The sequence below is a fragment of the Tigriopus californicus genome, chromosome 8, assembly GCF_007210705.1.
Source record: "Tigriopus californicus strain San Diego chromosome 8, Tcal_SD_v2.1, whole genome shotgun sequence".
Lineage (NCBI taxonomy): Eukaryota > Metazoa > Arthropoda > Copepoda > Harpacticoida > Harpacticidae > Tigriopus > Tigriopus californicus.
The window spans coordinates 3,256,054-3,278,294 of record NC_081447.1 but is presented as its reverse complement, the minus strand read 5'-3'; the positions used below and the strand labels follow the sequence as shown (position 1 = coordinate 3,278,294).

Here is a 22,241-nt window from a genome sequence, read left to right as displayed (position 1 = left end):
GCAATGCCCGACGTTTGCGTGCTCAAGTGAGGAACGAACAAGTCTTGCCATGAAGCCTCGTGCATCGCCACCCAGTTCCAGAACCTCAGCTCTAACGAGTCTCCGTTCCAATTTGGAATCATGGCTGGAATGTTTGCTCTCGCGATCGGCATGACATTCCAGGAATAAGGTGATTTGCAATGACATCCAATGTTGTTGGTGCTCAAGATCGGTGAATTATGAAGCCCACGTTCCAAACCCCCCTCACGTGTTACTTATGTTGTCTCCAGTAATCCCCCCTCCGAGAGGGTGAAACGATTTTGGGGTGGATGGAGTGTTACCTTCCTTGCCTGCAAAGGAACAATGATGATGATGATGATGACGATGATCATTCTAGAGCGGTTCCCTTCCTCAAATGGGCTTTATTGAAGAATTCTCAGAGGTGGTCTAGCATGGCATTGGACTATTTTAACCTGACAATCCCAGTCGACTGGGTTTGTCTGGATGCCGTTGCCAAATAATCCGACTTTTGCAATTTGTTGTAGGATCAATTTTCATGTTTTGTCACAAGCGGCTTAAGATTTGGCATCTGAGACTTCAAATGTAACAATGGCTGTGACAAATGACCACCAAGAAGACAATCCAGCTTTTCGGTGCACAGTCATTTTCTGCGACATTGAAACCTTTTGCGAATTATCTTGTTTCGACTACGCGTCATATTGGACAACGACCTAAGAAAGGGTTGGCGTGGGATTGTTTGGAATAAGCTCTTTGGAACAATATTTACCGAGAAGACACACATGAAACTGTGTTTGCATCCAAGTGTAAACTTGTTCGTCTTTCTTCCAAGCCATCCTCATCATTGGGACCAACGGGACCCAGCAGGCTACATGCTTCAAGGGCAACAAATGTGTCCTCCTGGACTGTCTCTCATTTCAAAGGATTGTCATGCACCTTGTAATGAGTGGAAGGTTTAAGAAACGTGTTCCAGAAAGGAACCAAGCAGAACCCCAGACAGATTTCGTAACACGTCTGATTTGAATTGGATAGGGTGAAGGGGGAATGCATGTCTATGGATTCAAAGGGAAACCTTCATTTTTGCTGACAGACATCTCCCTCCCTGGATGTTGTTTTTCTTCCCTTGCATCTACTCCCACAACTCCTATTGTCTCACCACCTGTCTTTAGCACCTCTCGACAACCTCTACCCTTGTAACTGCAAACATGGCCAACCCTAAATCTATAGAATCATATGTCAAATTGATGCTCAACCCTACGAGATGTTTTCGCCTTTCCCTAATTTTCTTTCTTAAAACTTCAAAAGTAAGCGAAAGATCATCAACGATTCGAATTATTCATCTTCCAATTTCAAGCTCTCCTTATCGGAACTTTTGATACTGGTTCAACGCAACCTTAATTTGATTAGTAGTGAAAGCTGTTTCTGAATTTGAGATATCAGGTCTGATTTTAGCCCATTTTAGCTTTGACTTTGCTTCATTATCAAGAAATGTTCAAGGGAAAGGAAGTTGATATCAGAATTCTCAAAGACTAGCACTGTAGGCATGATGACAGGAATGGGCAGACAAATTCTTTAGAACGCTATGAGGGCATTTTTTCAGGCCATAATTACTATCTACCAATTATGGAGTGCCATTGAGTTTTTTTTCGATGGTAGTACATATGGCTCAGAAATAGCCCCAAGAATTTGATTTTTACGAGCCGTAAACTTAAATACCCATTTTTGGCCATGTTGCCCGAGTTTTGAGAAAAATTGCACCCTGGACATCCAGAAATGTCCGCAAGGGTCGATCTTCATACAATTACACTTTAGTACGACTATACTGCCATTTTGCGAGCATGAGGAACAAGCTGAGCCAACTACTTCATATTATCCTGGCCTAGTGGGAATCTGCGACCAAGTTCGACTTCCTGCGAGAGAAGTAAGTCATAAAAAGCCAGTGTGCCTTGTGCACTCTTTTAAAGTTCATTTCTAATTTTGTTTTCAGTACCACAATACTTCTTTTTTTGTGGCCGACACTCACCTCATCAACACCCAAATGAGCATCGAGCCTCGTGCAGAGTTCAGATAACTGTGGAAAGGTTTCAAAGTATGTTTGATGGGCGATCTTGGGGGGTAATATATGTAGGTCTTCCAGGGTTGAACATGGGTTGCATGCATCATTCTAGGTAGACAGACATATGGAGGGGCCGAGGGAACGACGAACTGACAAAGATGGCCTGGCGCTAAGTCCACTCACTCGTTTCAATGATGACGAATTGAGGTAATTTGCAGACGGGACATTTTTAGAGCATCGGTTAATTACTGGAGGGAGGGATAAATTGCCTACAGAGACGTTCATATGTAGTTTGTAGATAGTCACGCCACTTTATATGCTGAGGCGATCCTACAGTACGGCTGCTCATGGGGACGCCAACGTATTTATTGATCTTTAAGATGGCAAGGTCACATTCACATGGCCACCAAAAGCATATTTCTCCATTGTTCGATGTTGATTGTTATATCCAAATTCTTATTCTACAATAGTGACGAGAAATACAGTCCAAGGGCCATTTCTACCAACCTCAATTTGAAGTCTTGCATGACAGGATGGGAAAGATTCCTTGTTGGTGGCCTGCTGCTCTTACATCACTCAACTTGAAATCCTCGTCACAAGCGGGCTTTCCATATTTCTGTAGGAAGAGACCCGGGGAACGTGACGAGAATGGCGATCCATTGAAGTCATTCTCGTCATGAAAGACAAAGATGGAGAGTTTCCAGACAAATCGAATGACTCTCTGGCACTCTCCGGCTCCATCCTCCCATGCTCTTCTCATCGAGGATGGATGCTGTATACAATAAGACAGGAGGGTGGTGGTGTGACTGGGTCCTTGAAACGGTTTCTGACCTACACAAGACATGCCACACACTGAACTAGCAACTGAATGAATGAGATGCTGGATCGCTACGTGGATTGCTTTTGGCTCGTTATTTAGATCTATTGAGTGCTCAAAGACTAAATTCAGCCTGTATCAAGACTTGAGACATGTTTGGATGGACTCAAGGATATTCATGCAAGAAGAAACCGTGATGCTGCATTTTAGCTGGACTTCAGGATGTTTGCTCCTGTAATTCGAACGGAACTCGAACCGAGCTTCTGTTGTGCTCACAAGCATTAACTTGTACGTACAGTTGGTTACTTGTGAGAGATTGAGTCAGAGGGGTGAGGATATAAACGGGAAGGTAAGATTGGCCGCTCCTGAGTTAGCCGATAATGACATCAATACCAATGGCATAGTATCGAGGATGATGGGCAAAGTGGGCAGATCCGTATGTTGCAGTGATTTTAGCATCCCATTTGGTTGGATGAAATGAGGAGAAACTCGGTGTTCAAGCCAAGATAGATTCGCAATCTCGGCTAGAACAATTGCAAAGAAGCCCCCTCGTCTCACGAATTCAAATTTGATATTCATCCGCGAGAGCTGTTCAGAGTCGAACGACTATTCAGCAATTTTTTGTCGAGCACAAAAATCTCACGCTGGGTTCAGACTATTAATTGAGAATGAAAAAATAAAAGTCAAGATAACTACCCCGATAGCTAGAAGGCCCTGCATCAACCCGAATGTGAATATTCTGATCACTGTGTACCACGGAGTAGTACGAGATCCAAAGTACCTTAACCAAGCTAGACCGTGGCCCCTGAAGTTGCGTCTATCTTTTGCAAGGTAGACTCCCCTCGTTTCTCGGGGCAGGCCATTATGCCAATTTGGTTTTTATGCCACAACAACGTGCATACGACTCGCCAAATTCACTGGCAAGGCTTCCTTTGCTATTGCTGAAAGTAATCACCAACTTGAGGGGTGGGTTTTGGGTTGTGCTTTTTCGATTTTGGATGTAGAGACTTGGCCTCGATTCACATGCCAGGCGAGAGTACTACAGTCTCTGCATTCTACCGTACATTAACATGTTGTGTGTATATGTACACAGATCAGTACTTGAGAAGTGACACGACGGCATTTGACACATCTATTATTTGATTGCGACTATTAAGACAATGACTCGCTGATTCGTTGTCAGATAGAGAAACAGGTGCGAAGCGCATCATGATATTCGCTCTTCATCTCTCATTCCTTTTCAATAGAGCTCTTCCTGCCACGTCTTTCAAGAGGTTCTATTTGGCTCGAGATGGGATTTTGGCCAAGCCGAGGCCGACCACTCAAACCCCAAGAATCGTTGAAGCGATTTAGCTCGGGTTGTCTTTTCAGAGTTGCCGAAATGAACAACTTTTAGAAATCGTGTAAAATGGGTAACACTTGACTAGGTTTCGCGATTATCTGTGCTGTGTGTTATTCGTTCACGTGCGGAATATAGATTTTGGACCTCACTGAAACCTAGTCAAGTGTTAATTGAAAGTAGTTGGCGTCAAGGTCCAATCGAGTTTATTTCAGCGACACTGCAGTCCAGACCAAGATGGAAGATCTCGAATTAAGCCGTGATTGTTAAGTAAATTTTGCCAGCAATGACATGCATGTTTTGATCTTCCAATACACTGGAAGTGAGGCACGCACCCATCCGAACGAGAATTATTTCATGGTGCTACTAAATTCGCTTTGAGATCCAATAAACTTCATTCCATCACCTTAGCGCTTGAATGGGCCGCATTAAGTCACCAAGTCATCCTAAACCACTTCATTCGAGCCCTTTGGCTTACGCCAAAGCCAGTCTGATCTTATGCATGTAGATTCCAGATGCTGGCCACTGATCTGGCCTCAAAAAAGGTGTCATCTTCCCAGAAACGAGGGACGATGCTGGCACTAAATCCAAGTAATCTGAACCGCGAAAGTAGCTCAAAGAAGCACCCTATTAGCATGAGAAAAGAATATGGGTTAGCAAAAAATCCACCTGCTGACCTAACTTATAGCGATAAATTATGACCCCGGTTCTAGTTCAGGTGCAAATCCAGTTCGCCGAATCCAGAAGGTGAATGTAATTATTCAAAGAGTGCAACTTAGGGATTGATTGTTTCTCATGTCCATCAATCTAGTGCAGGAACTTGCCAGCAATCACTAGGATGACGTTGGTGGTGGTAGTGTTAGTCGTGGTGGTGGCTCTTCGGGGCAATTAAATGTTAATTCGAATATCAAGGGCAAGAAACATTTGCAACCGAAGATTTGCTTTAATAGCTCAATGGTCGTGGGCTCACTTTCACACAGTGCATACGGGGAGATTCAGTCTTTGGGTCTCGCTCGAGTCAAATCTTGTATATTCTGTCAGTGCGCAAAGACCATATTCAGAAGCACAACCATGGCCGACTTAATTGTGCCTCAAATTTGCCCCATGCATATTCAGGGACCTAATTCCAAATCACCCTGCGATTGAAACGTAGAAATGCACTTGAACGGTATGCCCCGTGTGCCTTGGTCCATTGGAGCGGGTTGGTAGGTTACCGACCAGCCGAGCAACCGACCAACCAACCAGTTTTCTGAGCTTTCGCAATTATCCTCTTTAATTGCAGGCTGAGGAATCTTTTACCCAACTTGATTGTGTTTGATCTCAAGACCCAACTGCTGTTCAGCTCAATCTGTGTGGTTTGATTTTGAAAGAAATAAGACAGACTCTGAGTCTGAGCTGTCGTCAAAATGGATTCCAAAGACTTGAACTCAAGAATTTTCACTTCATTTCAAAGCCCTTGTTAGGCCATCAATCGGAGAATTGGACCATTCCAATGACGGTGGATGCTAGTCAATCTCGTGTGGGGATGGATGCTCTTCTTTGAGCCCAAGGCATGCGTTTGGAACAACTGCAAATTCCACAACTTCACAGGGTCCCCCAATGATCAACCAACTGTCTTGGAAGATCATTAATATTTTTTTTTCTTCCAAGGTGTCAAACACAACACAAGCCAAAAATGGCCTGTCCTTATTGTTCGTAGAATGGCACTTGGACTGAGTGGTTGGACGAGGCATGGCTCTCGTCTCGTTCTCATAGGATTAATGACATTTTTGGGGTCCATTACGTCGATAACCATCGTGATGGTATAGTTAACAACAGATAACTGAAATCCATGTCGGACACGATTCTCGTTCACATCGCCGCCATTGGCCGAATGTCTTGGCAGATGCTCGAAATGACCAATTTTTTAAAGCAAATCCTATCACAGACATGCTGTAGGCAAGCCTCTAGTTTTGCCTGGAAAATATGGACGCAATTCATTTCCAATCGGTTCGGTTTCACAAACATCTTTAATCAAGTAAAGACAAATTCAATGCTCGTGCATACCTTACACTTTAGTATTGCTTGAGGCACCTGCGTGAAATAGGGTACATCTAGTGCGAGATGTCGTTACTACTGTATTTTGACCACCGTGCGGTTGATGATTTGAAACGCCGCAAAAGTCGATCTATTTTATGGGATTCCATCGTCTTTCTTCTGTTTTGTTCAAAGACACCCGCCAAGGTCATTTAGTCGATCTGGTTTCAGAATTGAGCGGAAGATCCACACCCTACTACTTGTAAGTGCATGTTCTCGTTCGTTCATATTTCCGCGGGATGGAATGATTATTTTTGTTTGCTCAAATTACTCCAGATACTCTAGATTTCATATCTCGTTTCGAATGCCATTTTTCATTCGCGTCAATAATTAAGTCACAGCGGTGGGGAGAAGCGACCTCACTCAAGACGAATAGTGGTACAGTACATCAAGTGAATGTGCTAGTGGCAGTCGGTTTAATGCCTCCATCGCCATGACAACCAATGATACTGGTAGAAGTGCTATTACTTCTCCTTCTGTTACAACATCAACGACAACAACAACAGCTACTAGTCATTCTCCTACGGCTTACTCGATCTACGACTCATATCTCTTGTTGATGTGATGGGTCTCGAACATGCAAAAATACCCTTCATTTTCCACACCTCGTTGCACTGAAGGAAATCCAGATTTCTCCCCGGATCTCTAATGTCCAAGTGAGGAGGAGGGGGAGGCTCTTTAGCGTTCGAGACGACTTGCGCATATCAATCGAGGTCACCTTGGATAATCCTCCGGGCTTTGGGTAAATCGTAGTGCACTTAAATGGCTCTCACCATAATTAAAAGACAAGTTGTCAACAAGTGGTTGGTGGATGCTCAAGTGAGTCGGATGATGATGATACTCGTCAGTGGTTATTTGACATGAACATGGTCCCCGTCGTCGCATGATAATTGCTCAATTTCGGTGGTCTCATTCGAAGGCTCGAAGCCGGGAACTTCTTGGCATCATGGACTATCTGGTGAGCTGATGGTGGTGGTGGTGGTGGTGGTGGTAGCATCACTTGGTGTTGGGGGTCGCCGTCTAAGGGCTGCGAGCAATAATAGTGGTAGTAGGTAGTATTAGTACCTTAGTAGTCATTGACCACCTCTCCGAAATGATGATGATGCACTGCTGCCAATGTTTATGAGAATCGTTGAGAGCACCAACCTGTCCATTATCATTATTATGATCTCTTCACTCATACGATGAGCTTTGGGCTTCCGTGGATGGATGGGCATTTCTCATTGCGCTTGGTCATGGTCCTAGTATGCTTCCTTGGAACACGCCATGACATCCCAGATTCACTCAACTTGTGCATTTCTCCTCTGCCTCTTCGGATAATGGTAATGATAATGACTGCGGTGGTGGTGGTCATCTTGATGCGAGCTTGGACATTCACAGATTCCGCTTGGACGAAATTAATTGCAATCATTTGGGCTGGTGATCGTATTTACCGCATTAAGTTTCGGATGGACGATGCAACGGATTCCATGGAGTCAACGCTGTCACATGAGTTAGCCGACTCTTGAGATGTGCAATGTGATATGTCATTCCGTTGGTGGGCTGTACAGCCAAGACCAAGCAAGCCCTCTCGGGTTTTGGACTGGAGAAAAAGTGCAATTGTATTAATATTGAAAGTGAGAGAGTTCTTGCATTGAATTTGATTTCTTGTTTTGATTATAACAACAGTCGTCCATTTTTAACCAGTCGTGCTTTTATCTTTATAATTATAGTCCGGTTTTTTTTAAAGTTCACTTGTTCATAGTTTAATGTTAAAAAAAGATTTTTGCAACATACGTCTCTATTTCAGATTTCTTTAAATCTTTTCAAGCGCACATTTCATCGATTTCGCAAATCGTGCACTTTCTACACTTCTAGGGGGAAGAACCAACGAGACAATGCTTGCCAACAATGGTTCTTCAGAAGCTAGTCTCTCATGATGACCCTGAGCAATGGCTGGTGCGCTTGATGTTCCAGTCCAAAATTAATAAGTTCTTCTCCATTACCTGTCGAAGGATCATTAGTCGTTCTCGTGACTCTCCCAGATCCCAAAGTGTGGAGCAAAAACCCGCCTCATTTGACTGCTTCAAACACTCATATTCATCCCTCGGCTCATTTTTTTGTGCTCCACTCATTGAAGATTCCAGCATCGTTATTCAAAGCCCTTAATTCAGCGTCTTTCACTGACTCTCTATCCAAGCATGCAGTGGCTCGAGGACTCTTCTCGCCCCGCTCTTCCCTTCCATCTACCTACGTACAGTACAGTACGTTCATAGACACTCTATCCATCTCGCTCCAATGTTGGGCTGGGCGAATGACGGACTGACTGAGTCCCTTTCTCATCTCTCTATTATTCTTTGGCCGTTCATAAGCAGTGAGTGTCTTCATCCTCATGAGAGGCAAATTGATACTTTGGGCACAATGTCTTCATCCCGACGGAGCAGAAAGAGAGACAGAGAGGCCAAAAGTATTTCAGGGTTGTAATTTGTTCATTGTTCAATAACTGTCAGAGCTCTGCTCGATCCCTCGCCCTCTTCTTGTCTTCGAAGGCAACTCAACGAATTCCACGTGTTCTTGCATACTTTCATCCTTATGAATATGCACGAGTAATTCCTCATTCAAGCACTAAGTGAACCTGTTTTTAATGGTTTTCTGGACGGGACCATGGGTCTTGGACTTGATCAATGATATTGAAGGTGTGCTCGACTATGGGACCCTTCAGGATCGGATGTGACGGGGCTGTCATATTTTGGCAAATGAACTTGTTCCAATGAATTTGAGAGTGGGAGGCGTTTTTGGACAGTAATTTGCTACCAAATGACTGCTAATTTAACGCTAGGAATGGTCAAATTTGCCCTAATACATCTTTAAAGAAGTCAATTTAATTCACTTCTAACAGCCATATCCTTCAAACCTTTATGACAGAATTCTCATCTTTAAGCTGGTTTTCAGGTATGACCAGCCTCTCATTCATCGAACATAGAGGGTGCTCTAGTTAAAAGTGGGTTGATGACCAGAATCCTTGAGAATTTGCCAAATGATTATGTTCCCTAAATATTCAAACTACTCTAATCTCTAAATATTCCCAGGACTTTTAGTGACACTTTTTGTATTTCATTAATAGCGGGGTCCGGTCCGAGAAAGCATGGGAAATGGCATTTCCTTCCTTAATCAAGTGGGCTTCGTTGTGTGTCAATGATGCGGATCATTTTCCCCCTCCTCAAAATGAGCAAACTAACAAGCTGGAGATGCGAAGTACTACGACATACCGAAAACGGCTCAGTTCTTCCAGATAAGATCATTTCCCACCCCTGATTAAGGGCATCAGGCGGGAGCAGTCAAGCCACCTCATCTCATCATCAAATGCCATGTCAACCCCTGCCGCACTCAAGCATGCAAATGAAAATTATTCAGAAGTACTGTAGTATTATGTAGAGTCCATTCGCCAGCTCTTCAATGAGCTCCATTCCATTAGATCCGGATCCACCAAAACAGAGAGCGAGAAAGAGAGTGGGCGATCAGCAAGGAACAGTAATGTCTCTTTCCTCCTCAAAATATTGGCGAGGATAGCGATGCTGATGTTGATACTGATGCCACCATCACTCTGTCCGACTATTAGAGATGGGAGTAAACAGTGTCATGAATGGACCAGAAGCGAAAATTCCTCGTCACGGGAACATCCACTTGAATCTAGATGGAATTAACGGAGGGGGGGATTGGATGGAAGCCCCTAAAACAGCCCCTCTGAACCTCTCAAAGTACTCTTCTCTTACTCCATGGAAGGTGGTCGATGAGAATATGGCTTTGGGTATTGATTACTGAATATTGTCAAGTGTCATCCCATTTATGATTTGAGGGGCAACGCGGTTTACCGATCGGTTAGTTCTCTTTGTGGGATCGAGTCTTTATGACGCTTTGCTTTTTGCCCGCTTTGAAGCCACAAACACACAAAATCAACCTAGAAATGGGAATAATAGAGCCTTTTTGGAAGTTTGAACACTTGTTACAACATCCCGAATGAGAGCCGTTCGATTTTATCAAGTTGCTCCATCAACACTAATGGCTCGATCTTGCCGAATTTCGGCCTTTCACGCCTTTGCCAGCTGTATTTGTTCGGAAATCGACAAAAACTGCCATGATTTATTGTTCCAGCCATTGGACCTAGGCACAAAAACGCACCCAGAGTTCAAGTTATAAATTCCCTACTGATCATCACTGATGCGAATGAGTAAGTGCGAGATGGCTGCAGTACTACATATATACCTACACATGCATACTACACACAGTACATAGTACATACACTACGTACATAGCGTACGTAGAATTTGAGCAGCATGGTTCATTCGGAGGGTTAAGCTCGTTTGTGCAGTATGTAGTTAATCAAATGCGATAAATCTCGCTTCGACTCAAATGAGAGAGGAGGAGGAGGAGGATCGGGCGAAGGGAGAGCAGAAGCCCAAGGCAAAGTCGAGCCCCGACTTGGCCCCAAGACCGATGGATGGGATAGATCGGTTCCTGTGCCGCTCTAATCTGCAACAATAGATATATGGGTTGACCTAATGCCATAAATGGGTTCAAAGTCAGTCAAAGGGGTTTGCTGAGAGGCTGTCTGGATGTGGATGTGTGTTGGGTTGGTTTCTAGACCGTACGGGCTTTCGGCTAAATAATCCACATTCCAGGCCATGAATGATTGCATGAGAATTCTCCATAAGGATCAATAGGCCATTGAATGGCGGCTCATGTGCTTCTCCTGGCGTTCAATTAACTCCTGGCTTAAATGTTAATCCACATATTGGTTCGAAGCGAGCTCCTGACCACTTCTCAAATGAGCATAGGACCATCTGCGCTGTAGTTCCATGGTTGCTCACCAGAGAGCGGCACGAGGCAAGGACAACTCTTCTTTGTAAACCGAGAGGAGCAAGCTCCCCTGGCGGTTGGTTTTCGTACCATACGTACCTTCTCCATGAATTTAAACAATTTCTATCAACAGAACAAAAATAGTGGAAAGAAATTCCGTATTCAAATGAGACAAAATCTATCGAAAAGAATTTTCAAACTAATTGGCTTGTGAAGCGAAAGAAAGACGAGGGCAAATTGAGATGATGCGATGGGGACCCTTTGTATCGTACTGTAGGTATGGTGTGCGGTGATTTATCTTCGAATATTTGGGATTGTTTCTTACCAAGTGGGTGAAGAGTATTTGAGGCACAAAGAAAAAGAACAATTACAGAATTGTCTTCAAGTGAAAATGAAGGTGAAACAGGTGATAAGATAGTTGACATTCCCGAACAAAATGGGGTTACAAATCTTGATTTCGTGGAGGCAAAAAGATCCAATTCGCTCTCTCTCTAATAGCGATGCCCCCAAAAACATGGCCGTTGTTTTGAATACCAAGTCAACTTTGGCCCATTTGCGATCAAAATAGAATGAGCCAAGTGGTCCCTTGGGGCACATCCTATTGCTCGTCGTTATGAATCCAAATTTAAGATTGCTCGTCACTTGGGTGAGACCAAAGGATTGGATCGAGGGTAAAAATCCTCGAGTTTGTACGAGTCCCAGGATGGGTCTACTCAGTCAATGACAATTGATAACAAGTTCAAACATTCAAATGCAAATGTTCCTTATTCTCACCCTAGAGCGGATTAGGAGGTTGGAGAAAGAGAATAAAAAAGCTCTTCATAACAACGTAGTATCTCTCTAAAGCTAAAGACTCTCAATCCATTTGACTTGTCTTGGACTTGTCATGGCGTGAGGTTGCCTGCGACTTGATATTTGGGGTTCTATGGTTTAAGTATTTTAAATCTAAAATTGATGACTTTGTGGTAACAGGTAGTTCTCTTCATAACACAGTAGCTTTACTTTGGTGCTCAGTAGCGCTTTTGGACGAATCCTAAACTTTGTAGTAGTGGTTCAAACTAGTGCAAATTGGGTTTGATCTCGCGTTTCTATTGACTATTTCACCCTCCAGTCTCCACACAACCTTTGTCTATTTTTTCTCTCGACTTTCCTGAGCTCATTCTGAAAATTCAATAGAGGTTATGGGACCGGTTTCTAAACTTCGTTACTGGCTGACATGTAGAGGGAGACACTAGTTATGAACTTAAGGACTAATCAGTTGATATTCTCAAAGTTGTCGTTGAACTTATCTTTTGAAACATTTTGTTGATAACAATATGAACACCTTTTGTCTTTTCCACAAAATATCAATATTTTTGGGGCTATTTCATTTACGATACAATTTTAACTTGACCCCAATGATAACCTATTGTCAAATGGATTGAATACTTAGTTGCATTTTTTTATCAAAGTGATGTTGATCAAATATAAAGCCAAGAGAATGCAGGTGCCCAAACTACCTTTTTCGTGAATTAAATTTTTGTTCAACTACATCTGAGGTGCCTGCATTGCTCGACCAAAATGAAACAAGAACAACACTTCATTCACACTACTTCCATGGGGCGCCCTCTGCGATCTTTCCTCCTAACCACAAGGAAAACTCAAAGAAAAAATCTTCGGAAGGACTTGCCTTCATGAACTACGAATAAGGATTACTTTGTTCCCTTTGGTAGCATGGAACGAGCAACGTTGCTGTATACGTCTGTGTATATATGTATGGGGAGGTGAAGATCCCCCCTTTTCAAATATTGAATCAAAATGAATGGCTTCGACTCAAGTGCCTGATACATACAAGCACAAGGAAAGACGCCGGCTGGGTTATGTTTCGAGAACAGAGACAAGCCAAACGGAGAGATGGGATTTTCGGGATTTTCTCATGTCACATTTTCCGTTCCGGATCATTACTGACAAACCCTCTGCAATTTGGATGAAAATCATTTGTATCAGAATGGCCTATTCCTATCATTCCCATTCTAGACATGCTTCATACCCAAGTCCGTACGAGTACTTCCGCTCCTTTCTCGTTTACCATGCAAAACACTTATCGGCACTTGAAAATGCCAGGAACTCATTAAAAGAGTCTTTATTGGTCCAAAAATGGAATGTTGCTCCATGTTAAATGTTCTGATTTCTTGGTCAACATATGGTTTTATCTGTGGCTTGACGTGGAAACAGATGGATGGAACACCTTCCAAGTTGGATAAGGATCGTTTATGTTTGCCGTGCTAATTTGGATGTGGCTTTTTGGTCTGACGTATCAAAATATGCTGATGAAGAAAAAGGGACGTTTTGGGAGGGGGGGGGGGGTGGGGAGAGGACCGCGTTTTGTATTCGATTTGGTATGGAGCGGACAGTGAGCGAACTCGGAGGGTGGGAGTAGTGAGTGCGTATGGTTGTGGGTGGGGTGTTGAGTGGTTGTATGGCGGCAGGCGTAGGATAGATGTAGAAGGACAGGAAATAGGTGGCTGGTGGCGCTGGCTGCGAAGATTTTTTTGGGTGGGGGTGGCAGGGTGCATGACAAGCATTCAATCATCTCTAACATTTTTACACATATTCCATGTCCCCAAGTTGAATATTCTATATCGACTTTTACCGTGACGAACAAAATTTTGTCCTCAATCCAAATCGATGGCGAGAAAAAAAAGGAAGCTGTCTCTGTCGTTTAATGAAGGAGGTTGTCAATTCGAGACTTCGAACTATTTCTCCACAAAACCTGGGCCTGGCCAGGTCTTTTTTGTGGATCCAGGTTGTGTCACGAAATTTGTCAATTATCGGTAGGGAAAGAATCTCTGATGGGCATCTGAAGAGTTTCCAGTTTGCTTAGATCCGGAAGGATTTCGATCTAAGGGAAGTGTAATTTGTGGCTGCCAATCGACACGCCCATCCCCCCAAAAGCTAAGCCAGTTCAGATGGTTCATTAGGCAATTGATTCGGAAAAATTGGGTCAGTCATATCCAACGGAGGGGCGGGATAAATGATGAGGAGGCGGGTCCGACAAATGGTTTCTGGGATGGAATGCACTCCAGCTGTCCGCTTTCAACTTCACGGATATCCAAGATTTGAGGTAAGAAAAAAACCTCTTCTGAGAGGATAAAATTGCATTACCCATGTTCGTTTTTTATGCCTTTAAACTTGGGTTTTATTGAATGATCAGCCCTTCATGGGGTGTTCAAGGTTTGGGAAAAGAGTCTCATTAGTTCGGCGTAATGATCATAGGCACAATTGATGGGCGGATCCAAGGATGATCACAATCAACCCTTCATGCGACGATTATGGCTCAAAAGGACCTCTGAATCGGAATTAGACGCCGACTGGAAGCATTAGCTCTTTTCAAATTGAGGGTGTTTTTTGCCCCACTTTCGGGTTTTGAAGCCGTACTTGCATTTTCTTTTGTGTTTATGCCGTACAGGGAGGACAGAGAAAGACCCAAGCGTCATCTTTTCTGTTCAAAAATGTACGTACGCATACAATGGACTTCTTTCGTTATTACATGGAGAGGACACTCTTAGATGGACGTTTTGAAGTTGAATTGGGGTTAGAACCATTCACTATTTGCCATTAGGTAGGGACAAGGATTTGGGAAAATAGTGTCACTTGGGTTATATTTTCTTCTAAATATTAAACAATCAACACGTATGAATATGCTTTACATAAATGTTCAGGAAATGTCAATATATTGCATGATAGAGGGCGTTTGTTAGTTTGAGTTGAAATCGCAGTAATAAACGTTATAAATGTAGTTTCCATAGCTTCTTGTTCTGATAGCTCAGAACGATACAAATATATTTTAGAAGGCCGTTGCACTGTGTGGATTCTTCATTTTCTTTTTTCCCTTTATTGTTCAATATTCCGGGGCCAAAAGAAATTAAAATCAAATTTTAGCTTTTTCCTATGTTAAAAGGCTTGACGTAGCAAAATAATCAAGTTTCAGATAGGAGCTCTTTTTAAGTTCGTTTCAATTCTTACCCAATATCGACCACGTATTGTTTGAAAGAAATCGGAAATCCTTTCTTGCCTTCTTGATTTTCACAGGGCAACAACTTTCTACCACTAGACCCTTTACAGCAGACCAACCTCACATTTTCTTCCAAGGACATAGCCTTCAATGCCTTTGGATAGCTTGTGTTAAGAAGTCCACGACACTCATTCCCCTTCGTCATCTTCCATTGGGGTCATCGCATCTCCAAAATGGAAAAGAGAACAGGGCTGAACCAGTCACACAAAACACCCCTCTTCCTCCTCCTCCATTTCCGTCATTCAACTTGGGAGAAAGCCAAGCTAATGAATCTCATGACTACTTAGCATAGGATTAGTTCAGGCAAACATGTATGCGTATCCCCACTCGTGTACCCTCATGGGGTGTGCAGAGGTAGTGCACACTGGTCTTGGGCGTCAGATTGTGAGCCCCCCAAGTGAATGGATTGGACTCTCATGTCCTCGGCTTCCCCTCTTCATTTGACAACAAACCGAGCCCTGAGTGAGAGGGGTTATTTCTGGACCTCTCGACGACCTCACTCTCTCAGGATGAAACCTAGAAATGTCACTGATGCGGATAAGAGCGAATACTTCCAGAGATGACGAGGGATACCGGGCAGATATCCAACGTGGACGTACGCTTCCTTTGGCCACAAAGGAAGTAGTTCTAGTAGTCAGGCATAGGAGCACATTGTACTACATTGTGGATTGACAAAGAGAGAGAGAGAGAGACTAGGGGTGATGGAAATTGTAGCTTTTGAGCCACGGAATGCCGACAATCAATAATCAGATAGGACCCATGACATCCCGAAGTGTGTCATGCAGGGTGGGAGTGATATCGCTAATGAATACCCCCAGAAATATGCGTTCTCAGTCGGTAATCGGTAGTCAAACACGACAAAAGAAGCAGGGTCGCATCATTCGTACGAGTGCATATTTCTCTCCTCACAAGGAAACAAAAAAAAATAATGTTTACAACCCCCACCGAGTATCGTCGTATTCACCTTGATGGGTCCATTTCGAGGCCAGAAAGGAGACGAGGGAGGTTCAATCCGCCCACAGACAGCCTTAGCCTTTGTTTGCCCAGAGTATTAGAAAAGCCTGCAAGTGAAAAGAATATTACGACGAGGTTATTTCGACCATAAACTCGAATGTCTTTTTCATCGCTCTCTTTAAAAGCATCGACAAACATCGGAACAAAACTTGTTCAGATGTTCTTCAAGCAGAGACTTCGTGGCTTCTTCTCGATAGCGAACTTACAATAAACACAGGGGTTTATTTCACATGTTTAGAATTAAAGCATTGATCCGGAGATCTACAACAAGCTCCGTAAAATGTGGGTATTGGAGTTCAACTCTAGAAGAGCATGTCCAACAACCGAAGAGTACTCTGTTATTACTTTTGGTCTGTTTTTCACGACATTTTGATGGAAAAGTCATTTGGCGATACGGATTGCCGTTGGAGTTCCAAAAGAATTCTAATCACCTCGCACTTAAATAGGGGGAGAAAAGCAATTAGAACTCGGCAAAAAATGTGGACCCACACTCGCAAAATTCGATTGGCATCCACCCACCTTTGAGGCTTTCAAAATCGTTAAAAACTATGCTTGTTTTAGTCAGTCGAGATTACAAAAATGCATCCCTGCGTTCCGGAAAATCCTTTGGGGATATCATATTTCTAACAGTGGAAAGTGGAACCTGTTCGAATTTGGATTTGCATCTGGAAACATGGAACAAAGCTATCACTGGGTCGAATTTATGTTGACACATATTTGATGTTATGGCACCTCCATCGAGTCATTAATCCCTCCGGTTCCTCCTTTACTTCATATTTACGAGACATCCATAATATTAGTCCTAATGCCACCTACTAAGAAAACATCCAAGCCCAAAGTGCCGCACAATGCAGCAAATCAGACGGCCTCATCGAGTGATATGTGGATCTAGTAACATGAGAAAAGTACCTCAAGTTGAAATTGAACGGATTCGTTTGGAGAATTATTCGAATGTCATTTTAAAGTGGCGCCTCTAGGAATGGCCGGAAGGGCCCCTTTCGGGTAATGAAATGGCTCCCTTCGCACTCGCCACAACCATCAAACAACAATCAAGAAGCATCTTCTTGCCTTCTCGTCAAGGACATTGTTGGTCGGACCCTTTTTCTGTAGTTTGCACTCAATCTTCGTTCCAATTAACAACACTTTAAGTCAATCTAGCGATGCTACTGACCAAATCGAATTCGCTTTTAACCGCCATTTTCGAATATAGTACGCTGTGCTTTCCCTTCATTCACTAGCTGCACAGTGCACGAAAATGAAGAAAATGAGTTTATTGGCGGTACTTCTACTGCGTGGACAGAGCAACCTCCGTAAATCTCGCCAAATGTGGTGATGTTTTGAGAACGGGAAAGACAGCGTCGTTTTAATTTGGTCGCCCAAATAGCCCATATCTGTCAAAAGTGTTGGAAAGGGAATGGAGCAAAAAATCGGACTGGCTTCCTGTTCTTTCATAGGGGCGAAAACGAAAGGCAACACCGCTCTCTTTGGCATCTCTTCGTACTTGGAAGCTTCTTATCCTCCCCAAATTTGCTACTTTTTGGCTCCTCTGTTTTGAAGGATGCCACGTAATGGATGGAGGTAGATGAAAGGGCTGAATAATCAAACAATAAATTTGCGACTTTGCTCATTTTAGCAGAACACGAACAAGTGGGGCATCCAAACAGAAGCAAATGACTTTCTAAATCTCATCCAGGATAACTTTGTTGTTATTGTTTTTTTGTGTTACGCTCGCCGATAGGAAAAAATAAGGAATGAAAATTTAAGATTGTTGTCAATTTGGACAATCAGTGGTGCTAGTAGTGTTAGTCTGGGCTAAAAATGTCGAAAAATTCCTCTCCTGAATGCTTGCAACAGGGTGCTCACTACTCACAGGTTATTAGCGATAATTATTTTGGCGAAACGTACCTCTTCAATTTTAGACAGAACTACGTACGTTATTGGGATTGGGGAGAAAATGTCCCAAGTTTATATTTTAGCCTATGAATAGGTTCATTATCCAGTGGAGAACAATGCGGTTTCTTCGACTGACTCTACATATGGTTTTACTCTAGTTGTCTACTTTTTATTGGCAACCACCACGAGACTTGTAAAAAAGAGTATTTGTATTTCGAGAAGTAAGATAGAAGACGTTGTAATAATGATATTGATGTTCATAATGTAATAATGTAGTAAGAATATTCTTTTTACAATGATCATAATAAATCTAGCAATAAAAACGCAAGTAATAGAACGCTATTCTCATCTTATATATAAAATTGGAAATAATATAGTCCTAGAGAACAATGATCAGAAAATGGGAAATTATTTATGGCAATCATTATTCGTAGCCCTTGAAGATATCTGCTCCATAATCATATCAAGTACGTATTTGCGAACAAAAGACTGTTGAAGAAAGACTCTCGATTTCGACCGTAAAAATAAGTCGCTTTCCATTGAAGGGTTAAATTTGATTCGTATGTTCATTGTGCATCATTATGTTACGAGATTGACTCATGGTTGTTTGCCGTCTTTGCTTTCAGTTCGTGAATACAAAAAATCGTCAGAAAGGAATTGCCCACAAAAATATGGCGACCATAAAAAATAATGCGGCGGTTTCGCTCGTGTGTTTGAGTTTAAGATTTGATGAAAGGCGGCGTTGCTGAAGTTTAGCGTTGGTTTTGGTGTGTTTTCAGTAATTTTGAATTACGCGGTAAGATGCAAAGATACGTTTAAAACGGGATCCGAACGAGAATGAGAAGGGATGGGCAGTGCTTAAAGTACAAATGAGTTGTCCACCCAAGATTCGTATTTGGGATCATAGTCATGGAGGAACTCGGCCAAGTCATTCGCAAATTGGAACGACGGATTTGAATATGAGTGGTTCGTGTCATTAGATGACAAATTCATTGCAGAAGAAGCGGAGGAGGATGTGCTGGAGCAAGTCGAGGACAAACTGGGCGAGGTCAATTCAGTGTAGGACGTGTTGAAACTGACATCCCCGCTCGGATTGGTCATGGCGGCAGTTGTTTGGTTGAGATTTGAGGTCATTTGCGGTTGAAGGAGGTCGGTAAGGCCATCGAGGTCATCCAGCGAGGCTGGCGTGTCTCCAGCCGGCAGGGCTTGTTGCAATTGAATGTACTCAGTCTTGACGGGGGTGGACGTGACCATATTGACTCTGGCATGGGGTTGGTCCTCGGCAAAGAACGAGGTCGGCGAGGCCGGGGAACTTGGGTTCGAGACCGAAACGGTGGGATAACCCATATTGACCAGAAACTTGGGCTCCTCATACAGCGAGTGGGACTCGGGCGAACTGGGACTGGACGACGGACTAGATGGAACATGAGCTGGCGATGATGCAGGCTGCAATGCCACGAATTGCTGAGAATTCTTCAATGCCGACTTGAATTGGGAATCGATGGTGAGCCGAACTCGGAGTCGATTGTCCGAGTCCACCACCCGATGGGTTCCATATTTGATCTTGTGCCCGTTCCAAGACGCATGACACCTAAGAGGATCCTCTTTCTTGGCCAAGATCTGATCGGGATCTTGAATGACGGCGGCCGGATTGGTCCGATTCCGCTTGCGAGGACGGTACTTGTAGTCCGGGTATTCTTGCATGTGCAACAGCCTCAACCTCTCGGCCTCCAAAATGAAAGGCTGTCTCTCCTCGTCCGTGAGTCGTTTCCATTTCTTGCCCAAGTTCTTGGAGATCTCGGCGTTGTGAATGTCAGGCTGGATCTCGATGATCTTTCTTCTTTCGATCTGAGACCAAACCATGAAAGCATTCATGGGACGCTTGATATGATTGGGTGGATGTTTCTTCGTCTATAAATATGAAGAAAAAAAAATACGCTCAAAATACTTGTGGGCAATCTCTGAGCAGTTTTACAGTGAAGCTGATCGCTAGTCTCCGAATATGTATGTTTACTATAGTTCAAAGTTACCAGTTTGTCATTCGTTGGAATTTGGCATTAACCAGGTCAACAATGCCATTGATAAGAGGCCATTTCTCTTTTTTGTTGATTTTTTCCGTAATCTCAACTGGCCAAACAGACTCTTCTGTTCGATTAAGACACGTGAGTTGAGTGAATAGGGAAGAATAATCTTACCTGAGCTTGGCTAACTTGAGTGGCATCGGTGTAGGGTGTGGATGAATTAGCATCCACCATGAGACTGCCAAAAACCACATCACCCAAAACATGGAACTGTCCATTGATTTCGTTGTTGTCGCAATTGTTCTGGTGGTTGTTGTTATTGTTGTGATGGAAATATTGCTCGTGTTGTCGATGGAAGTAGTATTCAGTGTTCTGGTTATGTTGGTGGTTGTGGAGGAGCTGAATTTGGTCGTTGGTGGTCGTTGCCATGATGAGAGAAGCACTCTTGGAGCCAAGCAAAATGAATCAATCAAGTTGAATTGTGATGTATAAAAAGAGAAACGGGTGGTTCTTTTTTTCTGTCTTGGAGACGACGAATCTTCTTGTACAAAAGTAGGTGAAGTAGAAAAATAGTCAACGCATTTGCACGGGGATTGGCGGTCAAAGCCTGACTGGTGAGTTACTTGGAGAAACCTACGCTTTTGTCAAAAAATTAGCGCCCCTTCCTTCCTTCCTGCTCTCCGAGTATCGGAATCCTCCTCAAAACCGAACCGAACGGAACAAGTTCAAGCCCCGGCTTTTTTACCCCTCGTTTCTTCCCTTTCCTCGATAGCGCGTCAAAAATCAGTGAATATCGGCGAACCGCTCCGGAGACAGCCCATTGATGACATGATCGAAATCACTTTGAACGGAACTCACCGAACCAACGAACGAGAGAACGAACGAGCGAACGAACGAACCGTTGTCAGAAAAAAGGGAGAGAGCGGAAGGAGAGCTGATAAGAGAGAGACGCAGAGAGAGAGGAGAAGCCAGATTTGAGAGAGACGCCGAGGATCCAATGGAATCGGGAAAAAACGAAAGAAGCTGACGAGTGAAGGGTTTTCAAGGAGAAACGCACACTTTTGCGTACTCTCTCGTCGGCTTTTTGAAATGGCCGGGTCATTGATTCTTTTATGAACACGCGGAACGCTGGAAATTGGACGCTGGGAGGTCCCGTTTGATAAGAATCGTAAGATAATGTTTGTCCCTCCAGACCTTTGAAGAGCCCAGGATCAAAAGATTTGAGAGTTTTTACTGTTCCGCTTTGGTAAATACGGACGGTCTTTGATTATGTTTGATCAATAAACACCCACCATGATGATCCAGTAGGTCCAAGTTATGATCCAATCATATCTGTGAATGAGTTCCGAACCGGATCAGTTTCATCCCCCTTCATCATCTTGGATGTTCTTATCATTTGACAAGTCGGCTCTCATATTTCTCCACTCTGACCACAAGTCGAACCAGCCACAAGACCTCTTTTTTTATTAACATTTCTTACTTTTCCACAGCTCGGATCTTGGTCACAAAAGATGGTAGATGGTAGATGGTAAAAGGTACAGTGGCCATGTCCAACACCACGAGAATGAGGTTTCATTATTGTTTTATCTGCCAGACCACCGAGCGACCATAACCCACGTCATTAACCATAAAAGTATCTTTGGTTGGGATCGCCAGACTGGCGAGAGTGGAAAGAAGAAGGAACAGAGCTCTCGGCCTACAGACCTCAAACCCAACCAAAGCAAAAAAAAAGCTACCAAATATGACTTCATTACTGTCCCCAAAGTCTTGCTGTTCAATTCATCAATCATGGGGAGTGAGCTTTGGTATTATGGATATTTTGGCAAGTGGCAACGGCTTCAATTCTTGTTAGCACGTTTCATTGCACGGGAATAAGTATCGAGCGTAATTTGTGGTTTTGTTGGGATAATATCTGGATACTACAAAGAAATTTTCTTTCTTAGCAATGATTTTAAAGCCCTAAGGGCTAACACAAACACACACACATATACTTGGTGTATCATGAACGTACCTGTCATGATGAAAGTCCTGAGGGCATTGAAGCTTGCATTGTGGCCAAAAATCGTTGTGGAAAATGTCAATAAATGTTTATGATATTGCTCGGCCCAATGATGTAAACATTACTAAATAGAGACAGA

General features: G+C 43.2%; 1 protein-coding gene and 1 long non-coding RNA gene across 4 annotated transcripts; both read right to left on the bottom strand.

The window, feature by feature from the left end:
• Positions 1-14,696: 14,696 nt before the first annotated feature.
• On the bottom strand, positions 14,697-17,419 carry LOC131885249 (uncharacterized). Of its 3 annotated transcripts, XR_009373813.1 has the most exons (4): positions 17,099-17,419; positions 16,709-16,854; positions 16,140-16,626; positions 14,697-15,831 (listed from the first exon to the last, which is right to left on the bottom strand). It is a non-coding gene; the product is annotated as an uncharacterized LOC131885249 (long non-coding RNA). The 3 variants fall into 3 exon arrangements; XR_009373812.1 differs by lacking the exons at positions 14,697-15,831; positions 17,099-17,419 and adding an exon at positions 16,922-17,048 and having other exon boundaries at positions 15,862-16,626; XR_009373811.1 differs by lacking the exon at positions 14,697-15,831 and having other exon boundaries at positions 15,864-16,626.
• An 858-nt stretch (positions 17,420-18,277) lies between these two features.
• On the bottom strand, positions 18,278-20,872 carry LOC131885670 (transcription factor Sox-3-like). The gene is made up of 2 exons (XM_059233784.1): positions 20,278-20,872; positions 18,278-19,993 (listed from the first exon to the last, which is right to left on the bottom strand). Exons 1-2 carry the CDS (start codon positions 20,530-20,532, stop codon positions 18,941-18,943), a joined length of 1,308 nt encoding a protein of 435 aa, XP_059089767.1. The 5' UTR covers positions 20,533-20,872; the 3' UTR covers positions 18,278-18,940.
• Between the last annotated feature and the right edge of the window lie 1,369 nt (positions 20,873-22,241).

Bases quoted from the DNA above. Each gene is read 5' to 3' on its own strand.
- LOC131885670 (XM_059233784.1), bottom strand. From the start codon at position 20,532: ATGGCAACGACCACCAACGACCAAATTCAGCTCCTCCACAACCACCAA. The intron at 19,994-20,277 runs GTAAGATTATTC...TCATATTTATAG, and splicing joins CTCAAGTTAGCCAAGCTCAG to ACGAAGAAACATCCACCCAA.